This window comes from Engystomops pustulosus, chromosome 6, assembly GCF_040894005.1.
Source record: "Engystomops pustulosus chromosome 6, aEngPut4.maternal, whole genome shotgun sequence".
Lineage (NCBI taxonomy): Eukaryota > Metazoa > Chordata > Amphibia > Anura > Leptodactylidae > Engystomops > Engystomops pustulosus.
Window position 1 is genome coordinate 118,668,263 of NC_092416.1, and position 26,525 is coordinate 118,694,787.

Consider the following 26,525-nt stretch of genomic DNA (forward strand, 5'->3'; position numbering starts at 1 on the left):
AATCTGCTTGCACATGTATTTAAGAAGTGTCCACACCACATTTGTGTTGCACGCGACTGTTTGTGGTGCGACTTCACTATTCTTCAGAAGAAACAAATTTCTGCACTGAAATTGACGTTCTGGTGCTCAGTCAGACTGTGCACCACATTTATCATGAAAAGTCTGACAGAAATGTGTTGAAGGCTCTATGTTAAAGGTGCTGCAAAAAAAGGTGGTGCATTCTGCCGGAAAAGTGCAGGGAGTGGCAGATACTTGAAGAATGTGTGCACAAATCCTGAATCTGTCGTACTCTGCAGACTACACAGGCAAACTGAATGGGCCCTTCACCTGTAGTTGAAGGGCCCATTCAGTTTGCCTGTGTAGTCTGCAGAGTACATGCAGCCACATGCAGCCCTCTCTACAAGGGCCCGTTAGCAGCTTCTAGGGCTGCTAGGGTGGTAGTTCTAGTACCCTAGGACAGAAGCATCTCTCATGAATTGGGGCTCTAAGAAAACACACCAGGAACCCCAGTTTTATTGTCTATGGTGTGGGGTGATGGAGGCTTCACTGTGACTCAAAGCAGAGCCTGGCGGCGCTCCCACACTGGTGCTTTTTGTTATACATCTGCATGTTACACACCTGGGACAAGTTGCCCATCTCCACAAGGGTGTTCTTGATGTGTCTGGATTATAAGGGACAAACAGGTGGTGATCAATATCATTCCCAGTTAGAGTACTCCACCTGAACATAAAACTGATGCATGTGTCTGTATACTTACCTCCTCCGTGCATCCTAGTCTGTGTTATATTACTTTCTTGGATAACCTACAGCCTTTTTTAGCTTGTAAACCTGAATAAAAGTTATTTTATTATCCCATACAGACTGATTATTATGATGATTGAGGACACATATCATTGCTACCTATTTGATGTATTAGTTTCAACAAGAGACCAATGTAATTCAAATATATTCAAATAATTGGCAGTTTTAGAGATACAAAATGTCAGTCAGGTGAACAATGAAAAATTTAGTACTATATCTAAAAATAGAGAATTAAAGTAGAATACACACTTTTGTCAGGGTAGAAAGTTGGAATCCCTTGGCTTTTCCTTTGCCTGAGGTTTCATTGAGACAATTGCCCATGGCCAGGATGTAAGTGAGAACTGCTGGGAAGGCCTGGCTGTGGAGCAGCTGCTTACAAGCTTTGATCTTCTGGGATATGAGCTGCAAGCGAAAAACTCTTTTGACTTTCATTTATCATAGATGACAAAATATGTTTCATTTACCATACATTGTAGGAATGATAGAATCAGCTGCAGTGAAGGTAGCACTATATCATTGTAATCATCAATAAAATGTTACATAAGAAGAACATTTGGGTAAAAGAAAAAAAAAGGTATGTGTGGTTTGGGCAGAAATATAATACAGGGTCAGAATAAAAACTTTAAGAACTAGGGAACCAAACCACTTGTTATAAGTGACTCCATTAGAGTACATCTAGTGAAAAAGTTCCAGAACATCAAACTACTGGTCATGAGTGACTGGGTACCAAACAACAACCTACATAGGACTGGGAAAGAAAAGCACATACGGCACAATATGTGGTGACTCTTGCTTACCGGATGTATGTCTTTCATATAAATGGGCATCTCTCGTATTGCTAGTAAAGTATCCAGTCGGGGACACAGATCTGGGATTTTGCACATCTGTGAAAAACAGAAATGGGAGATAGGATGACTTAAAGGGGTGTTCTCATCTCGGCATTCACATTCAACTTCATTAATCTGCCACATATATACATTTCTTCAATTAGAGGATATTAAAAAATGTTTACCTGTGTGAAGATAATTTCTCATAAATGTAGTAATATGGCTCCATAGAAACATGGCTGACTCCTTGGATACGGCCACTTCTGCTGGAGGGATTGCAGAAAGAAACAAAGGATGTTTATATATGAAATGTCTGGGAGTTACTGCATGTCCCACAGCCGTCCAGTGGTAATGAGTGCTGAAGCCAGGTGGTCAGGCAGGGCTCAATAGCGCATGTCTGGCCACTGCTGCCAAAATGTGAGGTGGTCGTATCCGAGGAAGCCATCTCGTTTCTAAGGGACAGCATAGCAACATTTATGAGAAATTGACATCTTTTATAAACAAGTTTGCAGAGATGTCAAGTCTCTGATTTACCCTACTCAGAACCCCAATATGTCGATGACAGAATGGAAAGCTCTGCAGAAACTTAAAAAGGATAAAACCCTAGTCATAAAGCCGGCCGACAAGGGGGGCAATATAGTGATTATGTCGAAAAATTATTATGTCGAAGAAGCCGAAAGGCAATTACATGATACATCTACATATGTCAAACTACTGAGTGACCCCACGACCAAATATATCTCTCATTTACGCACCATCTTAAGACATGCAGTAGAAAATAAAGTTTTGTCTATTAAAATGGCCGAGAAACTTCTACCTACTTTTCCAAGGAAACCCTCTTGGTATTTCCTCTTCAAGATTCACAAGTCACCGAGTCGACCCCCCGGCCGCCCCATTGTCGCGGGGATCGGCTCGGTGACCGAATCTCTGTCTCAGTTCCTCGACTGGCTTTTGAGACCTATCTTGATGGATGGATATTCCATCATATTTGAAGGACACCAATTCTTTCTTAAGGGCGGTCGAGGACATCAACTGGCGTGAAGATCTGAAACTACTGTTCATCCTGACCCACAATTCTTTTTTATTTAACAACCAATGGTTTAATCAAGTTACAGGCACGGCCATAGGCACACCTGTCGCATGTACCTTCGCCAATATTTTTTTGGCTGTGTTCGAAAGTAAATTTATCCTCAATTCGGGAAACCCGTATGTCAAATACATACACACCTACTTAAAATACATTGACGATGTGTTCATGGCTTGGTCTGGTTCCAAACAAGAATTTTTTGATTTTGTAGAATTTTTAAATACAGGGGATAGGATGAACATGCGCTTCACGTGCAATTTCGGCGATAAACATTTAGAATTTCTAGATGTCCAACTTGATGTAGTCGCAGATCAAATTAAAGTGAGTGGCTATCGCAAGCCAACAGCCACGAATGCCTTTCTGCATTATAATAGCGCCCACCCCGATCATGTAAAAAAGGCTGTACCATACGGTCAATTTGTACGCTTGAGACGCATAAATGACTCTGATGAGTCCTTCCATAAACAGGCCCTTGAATTGAGAGACAGACTTAGGCTGAGGGGCTAACTGGATACCATCATTGGGACAGCCTATGAAAAAGCACTAAAGCTAGACAGACATCAACTACTGCACAAGAGGGGGGCAAAAAAAAGAAACAGGTATTGATTTACCTTTACCTTTAATTTCTGCCCTAATGAAAAGAATGTACGTATAGCTATACAAAAGAATTGGGTCATACTCGAAAGGGACCCCGAATTAAGGAAAGTCACTGAAAATAGACCCATGATTTCATTTAAACATAACCCCACCATGAGAGATTTACTCCGACCACTCTACATACGTTTTAGAGAGCATCATCACTCCATTATATCAGGGAAAGGTTCACAGAGATTGATAAAGCATATACGAGATATGCACGCGGACGACCCTAATTTACTTACATTTGCAGGGATTGAGCGTACTATGGTCAATACAGATGGAGGCGATAGACATAGGGAGTTACTCCGCCATGAGGCAAGATGGATACCTCGAACAGAAGCAGAGGGCCCGATAGGGTTAAATGATAAAAACGACATGGCAGTCTTTATCTAGATCCGACAGCTTACCATGCATAGTACTCTAAATGTTCTAATTGCTTGCATAATTCTCTAAGTCCTATAACGGTCTAACATTGTTTGATTGTGTATACTATGTGTCTGTATACTTTTTTAACTGTATCACATACCTAGTGTGCGGGCGGCGCTTGCATGAGGTCCGAGCTTTTGGGAGGTGTGTCTCTCCACCTCAGCCGGACTCGTGACCGCGACGTCACATACACACAAACCCCCCAGTCACATGACACTGTGTAACACATGACGTTGGCGGCTGGGTATTTAATCTGTTACAGCTGCTGGCTGTATCTGGTGAGTGCCGCTTCCTTATTTCTACTATTCCACGTTGAAGCATTGTTCTTATAATTGGCTGAGCACCACCGTGATACTCCTGTTTATACCCAGTACTAAGCTATATGTGCCCTTGCCTTCTTACCTGCACACACGGGACTGGTAGTGCCGGCCTATCCTTGGGAGGGTGTCTGCACCGCCCCTACCATCTTGTTGAGAATTTATGAGAAATTATCTTCACACAGGAACATTTTTTTTAATAACATCCAATTGAAGAAATGTTTAAATATAGCAAATTAATTACCATATATACTTGAGTATAAGCCTAGTTTTTCAGCACAAAAAATGTGGTGAAAACCCAAACTCGGCTTATACTTGAGTAAAAAATATAGGTTTTACCAGGTTTTTGTCGTAAAATAAGGGGCCTTGGCTTATACTTGGGTCGGCATATACTCGAGTATATACGGTAAATTAACTGTAAATGCCCTGATGGGAATACCCCTTTAACTCTTAAAGAACTCCTTTTTTTGTTACTTGTTCAAAAAGCTATAACATTTTTATTTATCTGTAAACAGATGTTTAAGGACTTTTTTAACATCCCTTTTACTATATATAAATGTACATATTAATATAAAGCTGGTAAAAACTGACATAAATATTAAATTGCGCCATTTTTTCATGCACTTTTTTTTTACCAGTTTTATTATGTGGTCCAAATAATATGTCCCCTTTATTCTTTATACCACCAATAAGTAGAAATATCCGGGTTGAAACTGGTCAATGGGCCAATGCCAGTCACCACCAGTATAACAAGATTACCTACTCCCTATGTTCAGAAAAAACAAGCAAAGCACATATAAATGATTACAAGAATTATATACTTTATTAGTTATTGTGCACTCAACACATCTTTATCCATAAAAGAACATAAAATAAAGGCAGACATAAAGGGACAGACAGACTGAAAAACAGTACACACGGTTCAGTGTAAAATATTTAAATAGGCAAAGTTATCCCAAACACAAGAAGGCCGCTAAGTCTGAGTGTAGACCAAAATAAATCCACACACACCTGTACCAGCAGCAGAAAATTGACCCACAAAGGTACAAATACATAACCGGGAACCCTGCAATAGATAGGGGTAACCAGTATATCCCAAATGCAGAAAGGCAAAATAAGGGAAAAACCTTCAACTAATACAGACCCAGACAAGTGTTTTGCACAATGAGCTTCTTCTGGGGGAGTGCTGAGTATGTAAAGCAACACAAATTTATACAATCCCCAACCTATGTCATCACATAGTTAATTACCTACCTACCAATGAATTACACAGAAGGCTGCAAGAACCGGGGCACAACTAGGTTAAACGGGACACAGATTCCATAGGATGACGTCAGATATTGCGAGATCCAACCCGCAAGTCACATGACTTTGCAATGTGAAAAGGTCATATTGAAAAAGCCTCTCTAACTACACATATCGCGAGATTTAACCCGCAGTTGAAGCGATGCCATGGCAAGGTCAAGCTAAAATGGAATGCCCTCATGTGTGCATAGCCACAGTATAAAGCAACTAGCTTGTGCGGGACTATAAGAAACCTTGTCGTAACTCAGCACGAATTATTAATACAGTCAGAGGTAAACTCATTAAATATATGTGAACCCAACAATTATAGACAAAATCAAGTATACGTTCACTGGAAAATACTGTTTTTCAGTCTGTCTGTCACTTTATGTCTGCCTTTATTTTATGTTCTTTTATGGATAAAGATGTATTGAGTGCACAATAACTAATAAAGTATATAATTCTTGCAATCATTTATATGTGCTTTGCTTGTTTTTTCTGCACATAAGAAGTAGGTAATCCCTTTATTCTTTGCATCAGATATACAATTGATATACAGTGGTTGCGAAGAGTATTCAGACCCCTTTAAATTTTTCACTCTTTGTTTCATTGCAGCCATTTAGTAAGATCGAAAAAGTTCTTACATAGACAGGTGTGTGCCTTTCTAATCTAAACTTAGCGGGACTCCAATGAAGGAGTATAACCATTTCAAAGTGAATCAGAAGGAAATGGACAGCATGTGAATTAAAGAGAACCTGTCATGCAAAATAACCTCCCTAATCTAAATAGATTTTCATAAACTGCCATTAAAGAGCATTGCCTCTGTCCCTTCATTGTCCCTCTACATGCCTGTAAACCTAAGCAATGAGGTCCTAAAGCTGTATGCAAATGACCTGTGAAATGTCCAATGAGTCATTATCATATTCAAGCTGTCCACCTTATTCATGAGTGGGAGGCACAGACACACCCCCAGTGCTTGACTGACAGCCTGTATAATGGTGTGAGGCTGTATAATGGTGTAAACCATGTGCTTCCTGGTGCTGGTGGCCACACCTCCTGTAGCCTGTGTGTGTGTATAGGAGAAATACAACAGCTCCAGGATGCAACCATGTTATAGCAGAAGATGTCAGGTATTTGTGTAGCTGATGTCTGTGTCTCTGTGTATTAGGAGGATGCAGCATGTCAGCAGATGCAGCAACACTAGCAATGCTTTACTATACATCACAGACATGAGCAGGGGGAGGGGGGGGGAGGGGATGGGGAACAGGGGTGACATCACTGCCTCTGACCATGTGACCAGCCTCATTTACATAATAAAGAAAAGATGATTTTATAATGATTAATGTATGAATAAAGGATGGGATGGAATCCTTGTGAGCTGCTCCAACAGGTAGAGGTGACAGAAATAGTGACAGAGACCTGATGACAGCTGTCCTTTAAATGTCACAGCAAAGGGTCTGGTTACTGATGACCATGTGATATTGAATTTTTTCTTGTTTAATAAATTAGCAAATATATTTACACTTCTGTTTTTTTTTCTGTCAAGATGGATAACAGAGTGATCTAACCAATTGTCTGCAATGAAACAAAAAATACCCACTGTAGTTGTGTTATGACTTAATATCTTGAACAAGTAAAACACTTTTTAGATGACCCTATCTTTGGCTCAATAGAATCTAGAAAACTTATTTTGGTAACATATTAAAGTTAAACATCTCATCTTTCAAATCATAATACCGACACTGAAATACATCATTGGGAATGCAAGCTGCAGATAAACTCCTATTCCCTCACAAAACCACAAACTTGAATTAAATTATATTATGTGATATGCTCTTTTCAAACAGACACCTGAAGGAAAAAATCTCAGCACCTGCAACATAAACTGATCCACAATGTGCAATTCAGTAGGAGAACCTTTATAACCTAAGTACATCCCTCGATCTTTTGCAGTTGGAACGTATCTGTAAGAAAATACATAAAAACATTTATTGTAACTAATTATTCAAATGGTATGACATAATCAGTGGGTGGGAATTAAATGGTTAGTCCACTTTCTTATTGTTTGTCCTATATGCATTCTGCATCAATTTCTCATGGGTTTCTAGATCGCTGCTTGCTGTCATTGAAAAGAAAGTTTCATTATTTAAAGAGGAACTGTAAAGGGTTTTTTTTTACATATCAATAGCTCTTGGGATGTAAAACAACTTTGCCTATTATCTTTGTTACTTATATCCAGCAGTTTATTTGCTATCCCCCTTAGATTACCTCAGGGCTGCAATAGCTGCTTCCTCTCCCTCTGCTGATAAGCCCTGGAGTCTGTAGTATAAACATCAGATAAACAAATCTATGGCTTCATGGGAGGGGAGGAGCTGCTGCTCCCTGCTCACAGAGAAGGAGGTCATGTGACAGTGTTTGAAGCAGTGCTGGATTTGTGAATGCAGATGTCTTCTTCACAGAATAGTGAGGTACAAGATAATCCCAGCTCCCTATTAGCCCCTCCATCCCAGTCTATGATTAGACAGAACTTTGTCTGTCTGTCTCTTCACCTTCATAGGCTATAGACAGGCTATAGACTTCATGTAACTGGTTTACTTGGATTTATACCACTAATTACATGTTCTGTGCCCCTCCACATGATGGAAGCTACTAGACTAGTCACTATATACATCCTGTATGCACATAGTGCTCAGTTTTTTTACTTGTGGGAAACTAAGTGGATTCCATGCTGTTACTTTGAGAGAGAATACAAGGCATCATGGGATCTGTGGGCAAGCTAAATGACCTCAGCTTGAGGGCAAAACTGACAGACATTAGTCTCCACCCAATCCACAAAACAGGCAGTAATTCACAAAATATTCCCTTGAATCTGGTGCATAAAAATACTGTTGCAGCTCAGAGTGACATATGTGACCCCTTATCTAGACCAGTAGTAAAGTAGCAGGAGGACTTGAGGAAACAAGTCCAAAATAGGGAGAGGAAATTAGCTAGTACATGGGCTAGGAAGGCCTCAGCCAATGCTACATTTGAAACGTGTTACTAGGTGGTACCTTACTCCGGTTAGACTAGCACAAATTTACCTTGAGTCATCTGATAGGTATTAGAGGTGTTACAGGGATAATGGAACAATTTTTCATATATTCTGGTCATGTTCAGATTTAAAAGCATTCTGGTTAATGGTTTTTCAGCTTTGACAAATAGTCAAAGCACTGGTGCCTATAAATCCAGTGATGGCACTTCTAGAACTGGATATTCACACAATCCCCTTCAAATATAGGAAACTTATAGGTCATATTTTATGGTTTGTTAAACACCTGATTACAAGAGTATGGAAATCTACCTCCCCTCCCAACATGAGATCCATGCATGAACTCCTAGCCAACCATTGCGCCTTTGAAAGGTTGCTTGCGTTAAGGAATAAAAAAAGTGTCCTCCTTTCATGATATATGGGATCCTTGGCTCACAATTCATCCAAATCTGTATCCTGTCAAGATTCGGGATCAGTGGATCCTCTGGACCACCGCGGGAGGTGGTAGAAGCCGACACCAAGGACGGAAATCTAAGTGGCACCTGGTGTTCACCAGGGCCCGCCGCAACGTGGGATAGTCTTGCTGTGTCGCATTACCACCAGGTCGTTCCACGGGTGCGATTAGTCCACGTTGGCAGCCGGGGTCGAGGTACCTTAGCAGGAGACATTCTCGTGGTCAGGTTCAGGCACAGGGTCAGGGCAGGTGGCAGAGATGCAAGGTCAAGTCCAATCCGGGGTCATCAACGGGAGGTCCAAGCAAATGGGAATGAGAACACGGGAACAGGAACACAGGAACGCAGGAAAAGGAACATAGAAACACATCGGAGCACGGGAACAGGAACTAAGGAACATGGGAATTCAGGAGCAGCAACACACAGGAACGCAGGAATACTTAGGAATATCGCAGGGGAGCTTTCTCTAAGGCGTAGGCACAAAGATCCCCGAGGGTGTGATGGAAGAGACAGGTTTTAATAGCCTTCTAGGTTATGGCCAGCGCCAATTTATAGTGTGCTGATCCTTTAAATTTCTTGAAGCCGGCGCGCATGCCCTAGGAAACAGGTACACGCGTGGATGGACCACGGACGGGAATCCGGAATGGGGACAGGTCAGTGGCACCGGCGCTACAGGTGCGGGCACTGAGGAGCACTGGTGAGCCTGTGACCTGCGATATCGGTTGCTGGAACACCCGTGACAGAAGCCTCCCTTTTGGCCTCCCCCTCCTCTTGGGCTGGAGAAATCTCTGCAGGAGATCATGGTCTAGGATGTTGTCCTTGTGCTCCCTAGATCTCTCCTCCGGCCTGAACCCCTTCCAGTCAACCAAGAAGATCTGCTTAACTTTCACCGTCTTTATATCAAGTATCTCCTTTATTTTATAGATGTCAGAGGAGTCACCCACAGGAGTAGGAGGATATACTTGCCGGGAGACAGGCTTAAACAGGGGGACATGAAAGGAGTTTGTGATGTGCATGGTTGGAGGAAGGCGCAGCTTGTAGGACACCGGATTGATGCGAGTCAGGACCTCGAAGGACTCAAGAATCGTGGACCAAGCTTGTACCCGGGAATTTTCAGCCGGATGTATCTAGAGGACAACCAGACCTTGTCACCATGAGAGAAGACAGGAGGAGGCCTGCGTCTTTTGTCAGTCTGGAGCTTGGTACGCGCAGAAGCCTGAAACAACAATCTCATATCAACTCCTCAACAGGAGGGACATCCAAGGACACAGGCAGAGGAGGGCGTGGATGCTGTCCATAGACAATGAAGAAGGGAGCGGAGCCAGAGGATTCGGAATCCAGGGTATTATAGGAGAATTCCGCCCACAAAGCGAACCAGTCGTCTTGACGGGCAGAAACAAAATGATTGACGTGACATCCCAGAGTCTGGTTAATCCTCTCCCCTTGTCCATTGGACTGAGGGTGGTAATCTGAGGAGAAATCAAACTTTACCTGCAGATGGCTGCAGAGGGAACGCCAAAAGCTGGAAACAAACTGAACTCCCCGATCAGAGATATGTTGAGAAAGACCATGTAACCGGAAAATATGTTGAAAGAAGAAGCTGGAAAGACGTGGAGGAGGAACATGAGACATCTGGAAGAGGAAGAGGAACATGAGACACCTTCAAAAACCGTTCTGTCACCACCCAGATGCCGCTATTGCCCAAGGAAGATGGAAGGTCCGTGATAAAGTCCATTGCCACATGTGACATATCGGCAACGGAAGCAAGAGACCAGCTGGTTTCAGGCGTAAAGGCTTATTGCAGACACAGGAAGTGCAGGATCCCACAAAGTCCCGAACATCCTTGACCAGGTCAGGCCACTAATTGAAGCGGGAGATGAAGGCCACGGACTATTGCACCCCAGGGTGCCCAGCCAGGCGAGAAGAATGTCCCCAACACAAAATCCCCTTCTGCAGTGCAGGTCGGACATAGATCTTGCCAGGGGGAAGCTGTGGAGGTTCCACTGGAGCGGCATCGACCAACTGTTCCGGAGAGATAATATACTGAGGAACCAGCTGTTCTCCAACGACATCACAGGCCCGCAAAAGTGCATCCGCATTGATATTCTTCTCCGCAGGTCGAAAGTGGATTATCATTTTAAAGCAGGAGCAGAAGAGTAACCAACGGGCTTGCCAGGGATTAAGGCGTTGAGCTGTCTCAAGATACGAGAGGTTTTTATGATGTGTGTATACGCAGACTGGATGACGAGCTCCCTCCAAAAGATATCCCCATTCTTCCAGGGCAAGCTTCATGGCCCAAAGTTCTCTATCCCCTATAGAGTAACAGAGAGACCCCACTCTGGGTTACTACACTAGACCTCACTTTTAAGGACAACAAATAATATATTGTAAGTAGACTATCTCTTATATAAGAGCCCAAAAGGGAACATTTAGCAGGAATAACATGACAACCTATCAACAGTGGGTGCTCTACAAAATTAGAAACATAACTTTGGTTCAAATACAATGATTTACCGTCTGAGGTTAGTCAGATTTTCATCAGATAACCCTCCGTCACATTCTTGTATGATCAATAACTTCTCCTTCAGCTCCTCTGGCTGCATGTGAAAATGTTTTAAGACAATACCTAAAGGAATAAAAGAAATATAATTTGAGAGCATACTATGGCCAGGCCCTTTTTCGTTTTTGTTTATCCACTTTTACCTTCAAAATTTCATAACTTTTTTATTTTTCCATGTAAAGAGCTGTATGAGGGCTTGTTTTCTGCATAACAATTATACTTTTAGTATCAGTATTTAATTTTCCATGCCATGTACTGGGAAGCCGGAAAAAAATCCAAATACAATGTAATTGGTGAAAAAATGCACTGTTTTCTCGTGGGCTTGGATTTTACAGCTTTTACTGTGCGTCCCAAATTACAAATCTCCTTTATTCTTTGGGTTGGTATGATGACAGGGATATCAAATGTATATGGGTTTTATAATGTTTTCATAGATTTACAAAAATTCTTTATTTTGGCGATAATAACTTTTTCATACTTCAGTGTACAGAGATGTGGGGGGGCACTTTTTTCGACTTTTGCTAAAGTTTTCAATGCTACTATTTTAAGGACGGTAAAATAAATGGTTTAAAACGAGACAGTCTCTGGTCTTTGTATGACCCGAGACTGTCATGGTAACCAATCTTCGCCCACGATGACCTCACAGGGCGGCAATCAAATCCAATATAGCAGCGCCTATGCACTGCCGGGATTTAAATGCCTCAAGCAGCTTTTACTGGGGCATTTATATGGTTAACACCGATGAGCGGTGGCAATGTTACCGCTGGGTGTTCGCTAAAATATGCAGCAAACACCCACCTTGTATCGAGAGGGCTCAGCCCGTAATCTCTCTCTGTGTGACATACTATGACATACAACTTTTTGTTGATTTACAAACACATTATACAAACATATTTAGCATAAAGCAAAATAACCTCTAAATTTAAGACATCAAGCCTCCCCCCCACTTCCCTCTCAGGGCCCCAGGGAGGCTAGTAGCATAATCATTCTTCTCTTCTTTTCCTTTTTTTTTTATATAATTGACTCACTTTTTGAAAACCAGGCCTCAGGTATTGCCTCCCTATCATCTCCCGTTGCCTCACTATAGAACTCACCTAGCACCATGGCATTATTTTTTTCTTTCAATTCTTTAACCTTGGTGTATTTCTAGTCTTCCAATAATACAATATTACTTTTCTCACCCTTCATGGTCCATCTTACCATTTTTCTTGCAACCTTCATACCCAATGTATTCCTAGTATACAGACCTTTGGATCATGAGTAGAAACGGGCAAATTAGTGAAAATTCGATTCGACCCCGTTCGCCTAATTTTCAGAGAAAATTTGATTCGAACCGGATCAAAACGAATTACAGAATGTGACATAGCAGTACTTCACATGCTGTGTGTATGTGCATGGAGAGGGCTCACGGGTTAAGCCCTCTCCATAGCTGGGGAGTCTTTGCTACATATTGCAGCTGTACATATTGCAGCAAAGGCTTGCCGGTAACACCCACGGTCGGTGCTAGCACTGATCGCGCGTGTTAACCTGCAGAATGCCTGTGGCAAAGCTGCCGGTGGCTTCAAAAAGATGGCTGTGCAAGGGCGCCGACATTTCTCCAAGGATCGCCGCTCCCTGTCTTCTGAAGACCTAAGGCTGCCATGGTGTAACCCCTTCATTACAATGTGCGATCAGCACATTGTGATGAATGAGGAGAGAAATCCCCATATACTGCCATACTGTAGTACTGTACTGTAGTATGGCAGTATATGGTAGGATCGATCAGACAACCTAGGGTTAAAGTACCCTAGGAAGTCTGAAAAATAGTAAACATAAAAAAGTAAAAAAAAAATTATAATAAAAAAAGTATAAAATTGTAATCAACAGTGTGGAACACTACCACCATACAGTGAGGAACACTACCACCATTCAGTGAAAGACACTACCCCCAAACATTGAAGAACACTACCGCCATACAGTCAGGGACACTACCCCTATACGGTGAGGAACATGACCCCCATACAGTGAGGAACACTACCCCGTACAGTGAGGGACACTACCCCCATACAATGAGGAATAACACCCCCATACAGTGAGGAACACTACCTCCATACAGTAAGGAATACAGCCATACAGTGAGGAACACTACCCCCATCCAGTACGGAACACTACCGCCATACAATGAGGGACACTACCCCCGTACAGTGAGGAACACTACCCCCATACAGTACGGAACACTACTGCCATACAATGAGGGACACTACCCCCATACAATGAGGGACACTACCCCCATACAGTGAGGGACACTACCCCCATACAATGAGGAACCCTATCGCCATGCAGTGAGGGACACTAGCGCCATGCAGTGAGAAACACTACCGCCATGCAATGAGGAACACTGCCACCATACAATGAGGAACACTACCCCCAAACAGTAAAGAACACTACCGTCATACAGTGAGGAACACTACCGCCATACAGTGAGGAACACAACCGCCATACAGTGAGGGACACTACCCCTATACAGTGAGGGACACTACCCCCATACAGTAAGGAACACTACCCCCATACAGTAAGGAACACTACCCCCATACAGTGAGGAACACTGCGGCCACACAATGAGGAACACTACCCCCATACAGTAAGGAACACTACCTCCATACAGTGAGGAACACTACCGCCGTGATCGGCGTCCACATGCTGTCTTTGCCGCAAACCCCTGATGAAACCACGTTAGGTACTGAAACATGTCGTGGGGCAACATTAGGTTTTAATATAGTTGGTGAGGGATAGGTGTTGAACTATTAGGATTAAGATAGCTAAATCATTGGTGGTGCAATAGGTGTGATGCATGAGTGAGAAAGAAGGGAACTAGTTAACAGCAGATGAATAGAGCCAAGCTAACTAGCGTGCTGCCACCAATGTATGAAATGCGATGTATGAGGAATAAGGGGCATAGGAAATCGGGGGCTAACAAGCCCATTATTCGATAGATATAAAGAGTTAAACTGGAGCTAATCTATAGGACTGAGATAAAGTGGCGTCTGGCTATCAGGATCCAAAGAACTAAGATATTCTTACAGATAGTGCTCTTGGAATAAAAGTTATAATTTATTAGCAAGAAAAAAGGTTAAACTGGCTTTGTGGCACTTTTCTGTCAATATCTCTCTGTCACTCACACTCGCTGTCTGTCTCTCTGCCACTCACTCCCTGTCCATCACTCAGACTCCCTGTCTGTCTCTCTGTCCCTCACTCCCTGTCCATCTCTCACACTCCCTGTCTATCTCTCTGTCACTCACAATCCCTGTCTGACTCTCTGTCACTCACTCTAGTTGTCTTTCTCTCTGTCACTTACCCTCCCTGTCTATCTCTCTGTCACTCACACTCCCTGTATGTATATCTGTCACTCATACTCCCTATCTGTCTCTCCGTCACTCACACTCCCTGTCTGTCTCTCTGTCACTCACTCTCCCTGTCTGTCTCTCTGTCATGTGGTGTACCCCGGACGTATTTACGGAGGGTGCACCTGGATTGGTGGAGGCGGCTAGACGTAAAGGGGTTAATGGATGGTGTTGCACTTTAAGGGGAGGAGGTTACTGCAGTGCACTTGCCTCCTCCCCCCATTGTTCCGTTTGTATTTAAGGAGGAGTGAGCTCCTCCTTCTTCCTCTCTGGACTGCAGCAAACACAAGAAGCAGTAAGCTGTGGTGCGCGCTGAGAGGAGCTTCAGGCTTGCCTGGTAATATGGAGGACCCTTTGATTGTGGCGCTTCGCGCTGAGGGGGAGGGATGGCCATCACAGTTCCTCTCCCCCAGGCAGCTGTCCCCCGGCTGCCTTCTATCGCCCCGCCCCCGACCCCTTTAGTCACTAGCACTGCTCGGCAGTCTACGAAGGTCTCTACACCACCGGAGCGCTTAAGCCCAGCCCGGATGTCTCCTGCATCCTCCTCCTCGGCCTGCGCTCCGGCCACATTTCCAATTTTGAGGGCGGAACTTCCGGGTCCTGCTCCGGTTCTGGCTGATCTGCACAGCGCCTCGCAGCCAGTGTGCGGCACAGCCAGACCATCGACAGCAGCGGCAGCCATGGGGGTAACAGCATCGGCCCAATCTTCTTCAGACACCCCTCCTCCTTCCCAGGTGTCTGTTCCTCCGGCCATTTCTATGATGGCTGGATCTGATTCTGGCGAGGTCGCAGTTTTTGTGCAGCCAGCTCCGAACCCCCCTCCGGTTTTTGTCAGTGTTTTTTGCCCTGTTTTTCCAGTGGGGGCTGCTACTACGCCATAGGTTCCGGCCCTTCCTGCCCCCTCCCAGCGTGCTAGGTGCTCGCCATCTTCTTCCTCCTCTCGGGATTATCGCAGGCCCAGTCGGCTCTGCGGTGTCTGTATCTCGGCACAGTGGCCACCCCAGGTTGACTCGAAGACACAGGAGATCCAGGTCGTCGAGATAGCGCTCCCCGTCATCCTCTGGCGGTCCATCGAGCCCCTCGGCAGGGCCTGGTCCACAACGCCGGGCACGGCATAAGGGGGACCGCAGTGGGTCATCCTGGGCTGCCAGCCTGGTTACAGCAGTGGCGAGCAAGTCGCTGGTGGCCTTGGCCACGGGTGCTTCTACTCAAGTTACTTTTCAATATGCTGGAGCATGGGGTAACGGGGAGGGTCAAGGGGTGGGTTTGGAACTGGTAGCATCTGTAATAGCTATGTTGGACTGTTATCCTCCTGCCGTGTCCTCTGCCCCACCACTGGCGGGGATTCATAAAGATTCAGTGTTTTGTGGCGTAAGCCCATTAGGGGCGCATTTGGGTGTTGAGCTGAAAGAAAAAATTTGGTCCAATGCGTATATTGATATTTGGTCCTTGGTGTCGGTGGACCAGTAATAGCTATGTTGGACTGTTATCCTCCTGCCATGTCCTCTGCCCCACCACTGGCGGGGATTCATAAAGATTCTGTGTTTTGTGGCGTAAGCCCATTTAGGGCGCATTTGGGTGTTGAGCTGAAAGAAAAAATTTGGTCCAATGCGTATATTTATATTTGGTCCTTGGTGTCGGTGGACCAGCATACGGTGTACCGTGAGAGGGTGGCGGCTACTGCGTGCCCTCAGGATAGGAAGCTGAAAGTGGCAAAGACTATCAACAATTGGCTGCAGGTTTCTCTGTGTTGGGGTATGTTATGGGCCAAAAGCATCCGGAGTGCTTCTCTGAGTTATTTCTGCATCAAGATGTTATTTATTCGTCATACAAAACTCATGGTGGTAATGCTTGCTGGAAATATGATGAGGATTTTAGGAGGCGTTTGGCTCTGGAGCCAGATATGGGTCTGGGTGTTAAGGCAGCGGATGTGTGGTTGCGTCTGTTGGTGTCGCCTATGTTGCCTTTTCAGCCCTTGGCCACCGGTTCCTTTGCATCTGCCCAGCGCCGACCTGGTGCGTGTTGGTTGTATAATGATGGACACTGCCGTTTCTGTGGATTGTGTAAGTACAAGCACGAGTGCTCGTCCTGTGGGGGAGGCCACGCAGTCATCCACTGCCCCCGAGTGGCTCAGAAGCAGGGTACCAGGTCCCAACCTCCTCCTGAGCGGAAAGACGCCAGTGAGCGTCGTGGAGCTGTTGACATGGCTCGACCAGTATCCTGACTGATTGGCTGCGAGCCAGTTGTGGGAGGATTTTAGGTTTTGGTTTTTTATTCCGTTTGAGTTAAGGGACGAGGGTAGCATGTCTAAAAATTTGAAGTCGGCTACAGAGCACCCAGAGATTTTGAAGGATAAGATTCAGAAGGAGGTAGCTTTGGGTAGGATTGAGGGCCCTTTTAGCTCGTTTCTGGAATGGGTGTTGCGGTATGAGATGAGGGCTTGGGCTTTGTGGTATTAATGTTGTTCAGCTTTTGCTTTGTATTATGTTTTCTTCGTGTTATGTTGTAAATGGTGTATATATTGTATATGGTGTGGTTTGGGACATTGGGGAAAATTTATTTACCTGGTCCTATCGCGATCCCCGATGGGTTTGGTTTAGGATGTGATAATCGTTGAGTTTGAGTTGTGGTATTTAGTGTTTAATTACTTTGGTGTATTTTATTGTTTTTGCTAGGTGTGAATGGGGCTGGACCAACAGGTAAATTATTGCAAATATTTTGTACATATTGTACCTTATCTTTGGTTTATGTTATTAATAGTTATGTTTTATACTTTATATTTTAATAAAAGATCTACAGTGTTTTCTTTTCATGGTTAGAATACTAAGCATATTTTGGAGAGCGTGGGGTGAAAATCAAACCATATTCTATTACATTCCCTGGATTACAGTAGGCGTATGTGCATAATTTTGTGATTGTAAATGCAACGGCACGTATTCAACATACACTTCCCTGTATATATTAGATATAATATACCATATATTTATACACAGTGCAGACCAAAAGTTTGAACACGCCTTCTCATTCAAAGAGTTTTTTGTATAAAAAATGTAGATTCACACTGAAGGCACCAAAACTATGAATTAACACGTGTGTAATTATATACTTAATTTTAGTTGTTTCACACTTTTTTGTTATGTCTTATATTCTAGGTTCTTCAAAGTAGCCACCTTTTACTTTTGATTACTGCTTTGCACGCTGTTGGCATTCTCTTGATAAGCTTCAAGAGGTTGTCAACTGAAATGGTCTTCCAGCAGTCTTGAAGGAGTTCCCAGAGATTGGCCCTTTTGCCATCACTCTGCTGTCTAGCTCACCCCAAACTATCTTGATTGGTCTGGTGACTCTGGAGGCCAGGTTATCTGGTATAGCACCCCATCACTCTCCCGCTTGGTCAAATAGCCCTTACACAGCCTGGAGATGTGTTTGGGGCCATTGTCCTGTTGAAAAATAAATCCCCAACAGTGTCACCAGCAAAGCACCCCCACATCATCACACCTCCTCCTCCATGCTTCACGGTGGTAACCAGGCATGGTTGGAGCCAAAGATCTAAAATTTGGACTTATCAGACCAAAGCACAGATTTCCAATGGTCTAATGTCCATTCGGTGTGTTCTTTAACCCAAACAAGCCTCTTGTGCTTGTTGCCTGTCCTTAGCTTCTTTTTTTAGCCATAGTACACCATTCTGACAGTCTATTCAGTAGGACTATCAGCTTTGTATCCACCTGACTTCTGCACAACACAACTGATGGCCTCAACCGCACTTAAGACAAGAAATCCCACTTATTAAACCTGACAGGGCACACCTGTAATGTGAAAACCCTTTCTGGTGACCTTTGCTCATCAAGAGAATGCCAACAGTGTGCAAATCAGTAATCAAAGCAAAGGTGGCTAGAACCTAGAATACATTACATATTTTCAGTTGTTTCACACATTTTTGTATAGAATTCCAAATTTGTTAATTCATAATTTTGATGCCTTCGGTTTGAATCTACAATTTTTATATTTAGTTTTCTCTTTATCAAAAAAAGTGGTATTCCTTACTAAAGTTATGTGCAATTTTCTGGTCTAACAGGATATTTGATTGCTTTGCGATGTCAGATTCCAGAACAGGAGAAAAGTCGCTGGTTTGGAACTGTCGTAGAATTCTTTGGGTGTCAATTTTCTTTTGAGCAAATTTTGGCCCCCACATGGATTTGTTAATCTGAAAGAAATACACATCAAGCAGTTACATTCAAAGCAAAAAATAAAACAGCCTATAATTTGTGCCTCAAGAAATGATCCCCATGTGAGCCTGTTGTGTATAAAGTTGTCCCTCTAAGAGATTTCAAAACAAGCTATGGGATTCTTTTGAATATTGCTTAAAGTGTTGTACCAATATTTAAAGGATAGGGGATAAATGTATGATCACTGGAGGCACATCAGTTGCCCTCCTTTCCCTCTTCCCAGCCAGCAGAAGACTGGGGGACAATGGGGCTCATTTACTAAGGGTCACACATGCACTTTTGTTGGACTGTGCACCGTTTTCGGGACTAAAACGGCTTGCACAGGTATTTAATAAGTGTGTTTGCTGGGATTGCAGGGCATACAACCCTTTTTGTGGCACAGTTGAGCTGGCTTCCGTGTGACACAAATTAGGGGGCATGCCATTGGATGGTCCGACTGATTTGGACTGAGCGCAGGATTTAACTTTCAAATTGTGTTGCAAGCCCTAACCCTAAGATGCGCCACAAAAAAGATTGTGAACTCTGTCAGACCTGAAGCGACACATTCATGACTTCGGACGTACAATCTTAATGAGTCACGGCATGGTGCATTATAGTCAGACAATGCACTTTATGTGAACTCTGTTGACCCTGAAAGTAAATGTGCCCCAATCAGTCTAGGTAGCTGAAGCGTCAGTGTGCAAGTATGACCAGTGCTCTATTCAACTGTATGGTGCTGTGAAAACCGCAATCTCCCCCAGGGGTCACTTGGCCTATAGCAGTGATGGCTAACCTATGGCACTGGTGCCAGAGGTGGCACTCGGAGCCCTTTCTGTGGGCACTCAGGCCATCACCAGAGATGACTCCAGGTATCTTCCTGAAGTCCCAGACGGCCCAGGACTTGCTGTGAACAGAGGTATTTTAAAGTGACAGCTCTACCTGAGACTATTTTCTGCTTTATTGGTGTCCACAGGTGCTGGTATCAATGAAAACTGTGACAGAGAAAGGAGTATATATCACAAATTAAAATTTTGTGTTGGCACTTTGCGATAAATAAGCAGGTCTTTGTTGTTGTTTGGGCACTCGGTCTCTAAAAGGTTTGCCATCACTGGCCTATAGAATAACACTGAGATATATTTTGCATTGAAGTGCTTAAGGTTATGTCACTAGAAGAAGTTGCCCCTTACCTTTTCCTGCGGTACAGTGTTCCAGTGGAATGCTTTAGTTTTGATTTGTCTAGTGCTAGGATTTAATGGTCGGAAAGGTACTGGTAATGGAGGAGGTAAGAAGGGACAAGGAGATGTGACCTGAGGAGAAGGTGTGGAGCAAGGTATCTTCTCCGTAGCTGCTGTCCCTGAATTCTCTAGGACTAAAGGAATTAAGGAAACCTCCTCATAAACTTTGTAAGCATCCTCCACCTTAAGACACTCAGAGCTAGTGTTCAGTTGACTGTAAAATCTCTCCTCCTTTTCCATCTCTAAGTTCTTAGAAGCCACAGATATGCCTTCAGGAACGGGACATTGATGACTTTGCAGACAGAATTCTTTTAGGATTGATACCCAGTCGTCTCTCATTGATGTGGTTTTCTCAAGGCTCTTGTTCTGCTCATTTAATGGTATCCGGAATCTATTGTTAAAGTAAAAATGAAAATTTAAGGTTTTAATGAACAGGGGTATGTACAGATGTAAAAAGTCCACTTAAAAAACAAATTGTTAAAAGTGACAAAGTCTAGAATTCAGTATTAAATCAATTGAACAAGTTTTTTTTTTTAACCCACCCGAGAAGACTTTTGAAACAAAAAGAGGTTGGACAACTATTTTAAGAAGGAAAACAAATTCAGTCCATACTGAATGCAACTTTATAAAACCTCAGTTGTAGTAAGCTCCATATGTGTACAAATGTTCCACCACTGGAGGTCAATGAGGAATTCCCAAGTGTTCCATTTACTGATAGAAAGTAGATATATAGAATTTATTGTATTTGAAGTATACTACAAAATTTTTGATAGGTTTGTACAAGATAGGTTCTGTAGGTTTGTTCTTAAGTTGAATTTCATATCTAAGTCGAAACTGTGGATTTTATAATTGTAACCCCAGCCAAAGTTTTTCTGGTCTCTGTGACAATTATATTTTAAAAATGCTGGACTGTCATAAGAACCAGGTTTAAATAAAAGCTTAGTTGCAGACACCTTTGATAACTGCTTATCATTGTAGCCTGGGGACAAAGTAGAGTAAATTACCAACATCCAGAGGGCCATTTCTAACTAAGGGTCGTCTGTAAGTCAGGTTTTCTTAAGTAGGGGATTGCCTTTATTCATAAAAAGTAAGGCTATACAACCAAGAACCTTGCCTATTCCTGGCTTCATTGGTATTTCATGGGCTAGTTGCTTCCTTGAGACATCCACTTCTCATTTGTCTTCATAGATTACACTCTGATTGATCCATGAAAAAATGGATCAGACTGGGACATACTCTATATTCCACCATGTGCCGTTCACACAAAAATATCCCAATTGTCTTAGAAATTTCAACAATATAATGCACAAAAAGAAATTGCTGCTAACTGCAGGCCACTAGGGGTCCACCTTTCATATAACTTCCTGCTGCCCATTGCAGCAGAGACTCTGAAATATTCTTTCTCTGTTAATAGGTATTAGATAGAGCACATAGATCAAGGCTTTTCCAAAGGGACCTCAGCAAGTATGTCCTTTCTCTCTCTTTTCTTCCTGTGTGTGTCTTTAACTTAAAGGGGATTTTCCTATCTGGGCATTGACATTTAAAGGGAACCTGTCAGTGGAAATTGACATAATAAACTACTTTAAGTACCGTATATACTCGAGTATAAGCTGACCCGAGTGTAAGCCGAGACCCCTAATTTTACCACCAAAAACTGGGAAAAACTACTGACTTGAGTATAAGCCGAGGGTGGGAAATGCATTGGTCAACCCCCCCCCCCCAGTATATGGCCAGCCAGCCCCCAGTAGTATATAGTCAGCCAGCTCCCAGTAGTATATAGCCTGACAGCCCTAGTAGTATACAGCCACCAGCCCCCAGTAGTATACAGCTAGCCAGCCCCTAGCAGCATACAGCCAGCCAGCCCCCAGTAGTATACAGCCAGCCTGCCCCCATGTAGTTTACAGCCTGCCGGCCCCCAGTAGTATACAGCAGTCCCTAGTATAATACAGCCTGCCAGCCCCCATGTAGTATACAGCAGCCCCTAGTAGTATACAGCCAGTCCCCATGTAGTATACAGCAGCCCCTAGTAGTAGACAGCCAGTCCCCATGTAGTATACAGCAGCCCCTAGTAGTATACAGCCTGCCCCCATGTAGTATACAGCAGCCCCTAGTAGTATACTGCCTGCCAGCCCCCAGTAGTATACAGCAGTCCCTAGTATTATACAGCCTGCCAGCCATCATGTAGTATACAGCAGCCCCAAGTAGTATACAGCCTGCCCCCATGTAGTATAAAGCAGCCCCTAGTAGTATACAGCCAGTCCCCATTTAGTATACAGCAGCCCCTAGTAGTATACAATAAATACCAATAATCGAACCCACTTCTTAGGTAACAGGCCCCTATGCTAAGCAAACAGATAATACCAACAAGACGCATATGAGACCATGTATCATACTGCCAGTACCAAAATTCAAAATATAAATCTTTATTTAACACATGTAGACAATCAAAAATTAGACACTAAAATCATACATATTAAAACCACAAGAACAAACAGCATGGTGGTGGTCAATGCATTAGCCATAGTATAGAATGATACGTCATGACAATCTACAAAATTAATCCATGAGTGTAAAAATACGGGCTGTACCGAGCACAGAGAATATAAACTGCATCATAGTTAAATACCAAGTGTCAAAGTGTTATACCTGTGCCTCAGGTCAAATTAGCCCCAGACCACCACCACAGCACCCCGACGCGCGTTTCGCCGTCGCTTCCTCAAGGTAGTATACAGCAGCCCCTAGTAGTATACTGCCTGCCCCCATGTAGTATACAACAGCCCCTAGTAGTATACAGCCAGTCCCCATGTAGTATACAGCCAGTCCCCCCTGTATGAAGAGGTCACAGCCCGTGAGCCCTCTTCATACACCCTTCATAGCTCTGCGGCAGATATATCCGTCACAGAGCTTGAAGGAGTTAAGTTGGTCTAAACTGTGTGCCAGAATTTTGGGTGCATGGACCATTTCCCACAAACCACGCCCATTTCTCATGAGGTTACGGCCATTTACCCAGAAGCCACGTCCCCTTTATTGGACAAGTCGGGAAAGTGCCAAAAAAACCTTGATAACTGTGGTACAAGGAATTTTAGACAGTGTTTTTGGTGCAAAACCACCAGAATTGTGGCTTAGGCTTAGTATTAACTTCCACAAGGTCAGACCTATACTCTTATGAAATACTCTGTGCTTCTTGGGATTCTGCTTCTTCTATAGCATTTGCCCACCTTAGACCCATAAATGGCATATATTTCAAAACTGTATAAAGATGAATTCACAGCTCTAGAGCTTTCATTTTGCCCTTACTGCGGGAGACTTTGTAGGTTTAATCACATTCAATAAACATTTGAATACATCTCCAGAATTTTTTTATGCTAGAATTTGGTTTTGTTTCTGGCTCATTTGACTCCCAATAAGAAAAGGAACTGTTGTATCCTTGTGAATGTTAAGCATTAATTTAATAGAACTGATGATGACTCCATCTCCTATGTAGTTAATGAGGGGATATAGGAAGCAAGAAAAATGTGCTACAATGTATCTATGCATGGAAAAATTACAATATCTCTATTAAAAGTGCCCACACATCAGCCGAAGCGCAGCGCAGTGTCTGACCTTTTCAGACTATGCTAATTGCTGACATAGATGCAGCCATGGAGCTTGGGGTTTGCTTGTGTATGTGCTTTCTGCAGCAAGAAATGGAGAAGGGAAAGCGTGTGCCTTTCCTCTGGAATCTGCAGAATCTTCCTGCATATGTGAGCGGTCTCAGTCACAGCCATAAAGTAATGCTCCTGCTGATTTAACTAAAGCCTTTAATCTGAACTGAATGGCAACCTCTAATTTTGCAGTAGTAGCTACCATGCACTGTATATATTGCGTATGAAATAAAGCCTCCGTAATACAACAATGGTCAGACAATGCTCTTACATGTATGTGTTTCCGGTGCAGTGGATGGAGAATGTAGGCATGGAATTGTATGATCCAGCACACACTGCACAGTCCTGCATATTTACACAAATTTTTTCTGGTACCAGTTTCTGGGAACAGTAAAATATAACTTCATCTCTCTTCACTTTAACCAGATATCTAAAAATGAAGCAGGAGAAATATATTATTTACTTCGGGCATTACACAATAAAATAGAATGTTTAAACATTTCACAAAATCTCCATAACAAAAAGCAGATCTATACATTTTTTTGTACTTGTTTATTCCTCATTAAGGGGCAGAAAAACACTTTTTAACCTTTTATCATATTGCTATTTTTAGACACAAAAAACAATCCTAGACATATATTTATCAAAACTAGTGCAGTTTGCCCATGGAGTGTGCGGCAGATTAATCAAAACTGGCTCCCGGTCTTCATGCATCTGGCGCCCCCTGCACTGAACTTGAAGTGTGCACCATTTTTTGGTGCACTTTGTTCATGCTATAGAATTGTGGTTAGAGATGGGCGAATCGATTCTAATGATTCGTCCATTTAGAATTTCAGGAAAAATTCGATTTGTCAGGAAGCCGAAGTTTATGCTGATTTGCGGGAACGAAGTTCAGTACCCCGCTCTCCGCTTCCAGCACTCCGCTCCCCAGTCTCCGCTCCCAGCTGCTCGGTCTCTGCTCCCAGGTCTCCGCTCCCGTTCTCTGCTCCCAGCTATTTGGTCTCCGGTCTCCGCTCCCCGGTCTCCGCTGTCCGCTCCCCGGTCACCCTTCCCAGTTCCCTGGTCTCCGCTCCCAGCTCCTCGGTCTCCGCTCCCTGGTCTCCGCTCCCCAGTCTCCACTGTCCGCTCCCCGGTCTCCGCTCCCCTCTGTCCGCTATCCGCTCCGGAATCCCCTCCCCACGCTGGAGGACAAGGCAGAAATGGCCGGAACAAGAAAAGAAGAAAAAAGTAAGACAACCCCTATGTATAGATGTGTATATATGTGTGTGTGTATAGATAGGTGTGTGTATGCATGTATAGGTGTGTGTGTATGTATAGATGTGTATATATGTGTGTGTGTATAGGTAGGTGTGTGTGTATGTATAGGGGTGTGTGTGTGTGTGTGTATGTATAGGGGTATGTATGTATAGATGTGTATATATGTGTGTGTGTGTATAGGTAGGTGTGTGTATGTATGTATAGGTGTGTGTGTATGTATAGATGTGTATATATGTGTGTGTGTTTAGGTAGGTGTGTGTGTGTATGTATAGGGGTGTGTGTATGTATATGTGTGTATATGTATAGGTGTATGTGTATGTGTAGGAGTGTGAATATATATTTTTATGCAGTATTGTGGATATTTATTAGGGCTTCTGCGCCATGTCAATTTTAGTTTTACACTACAAAACGACACGCTGTATGCATTTTACACTACACGACGACACGCTGTATGCATTTTACACTATACGGCGGCACGCTGTTTGCATTTAATACTACTTAGTGGCACGCTGTATGCATTTTATCCTACATGGCGGTACACTGTATGCATTTTATACTACATGGCGGTACGCTGTATGCATTTTATACTACTTGGCGGAACGCTGTTTGCATTTTACACTACATGGCGGCACGCTGTATCTGATTTTTTACGCTGTACGCTGTTTTTTACGCTGTATCAGATATATTACATATATGGCGGGGGGGTGGCAGTCTATGGCTCGCCTCAGGCAGCAGAAAGGCTTGGTTCACCCCTGCACACAGCCCTATAAAACCCAGCCATTTTCTATCTCAGCACTTCACACTTCATGTTGTAGCGTCCAGCTGCTGCTGTTGTACTGTGCGATTCTTGCTGCAATCCCTCGTTGTTCTCTAAGTGGGTTCTATATACCCAATAGCAGTATTATTTAGTGACAAAATCGAAACTGCATCTGCAGTAGCGATTGGTGGACCAATTCCTGGTTGTTCTTTAAGGGGGATCTGTATACCCCAAATAGCAGTTCTATTTAGTGACAAAATCGAATAGGAAGAAATCTGTTTGACATTCATGCATCTGCAGCAGTGAGCTGTCAGTTGTGGGTTATCTGTATAACGCACATTGCCATACCCTTTGGGGGCTCTAGTTTACAGCCAGATTTACATGTGAAATCCACATAGTTTATACAGTGATTTTCGCTGAAATTACAGTCAGTTGTGGGGTATCTGTATAACGCACATTGCAATACCTTTTGGGGGCTCTAGTTTACAGCCAGATTCACGTGTCAAATCCATGTAGTTTATACAGTGATTTTCGCTGAAATTACACTGTCAGTTGTGGGGTATCTGTATAACGCACATTGCAATACCTCTTGGGGGATCTAGTTTACAGCCAGATTCACGTGTCAAATC

At 43.3% G+C, this 26,525-nt stretch overlaps 1 protein-coding gene across 3 annotated transcripts in view; it reads right to left on the minus strand.

Annotated features, from left to right (window-relative positions):
• Positions 1-26,525, minus strand: part of LOC140064118 (formin-H-like) — a 121,051-nt gene that overhangs the window by 16,657 nt on the left and 77,869 nt on the right. For all 3 annotated transcript variants that reach the window (XM_072110673.1, XM_072110674.1, XM_072110675.1), the window contains 7 exons: positions 24,154-24,312; positions 20,191-20,629; positions 18,843-19,002; positions 11,376-11,487; positions 7,255-7,345; positions 1,599-1,685; positions 1,051-1,203 (listed from right to left, as the gene is read on the minus strand). In XM_072110673.1, coding sequence (XP_071966774.1) covers positions 1,051-1,203; positions 1,599-1,685; positions 7,255-7,345; positions 11,376-11,487; positions 18,843-19,002; positions 20,191-20,629; positions 24,154-24,312 — 1,201 coding nt within the window. The remainder of the gene's footprint in view (positions 1-1,050; positions 1,204-1,598; positions 1,686-7,254; positions 7,346-11,375; positions 11,488-18,842; positions 19,003-20,190; positions 20,630-24,153; positions 24,313-26,525) is intronic.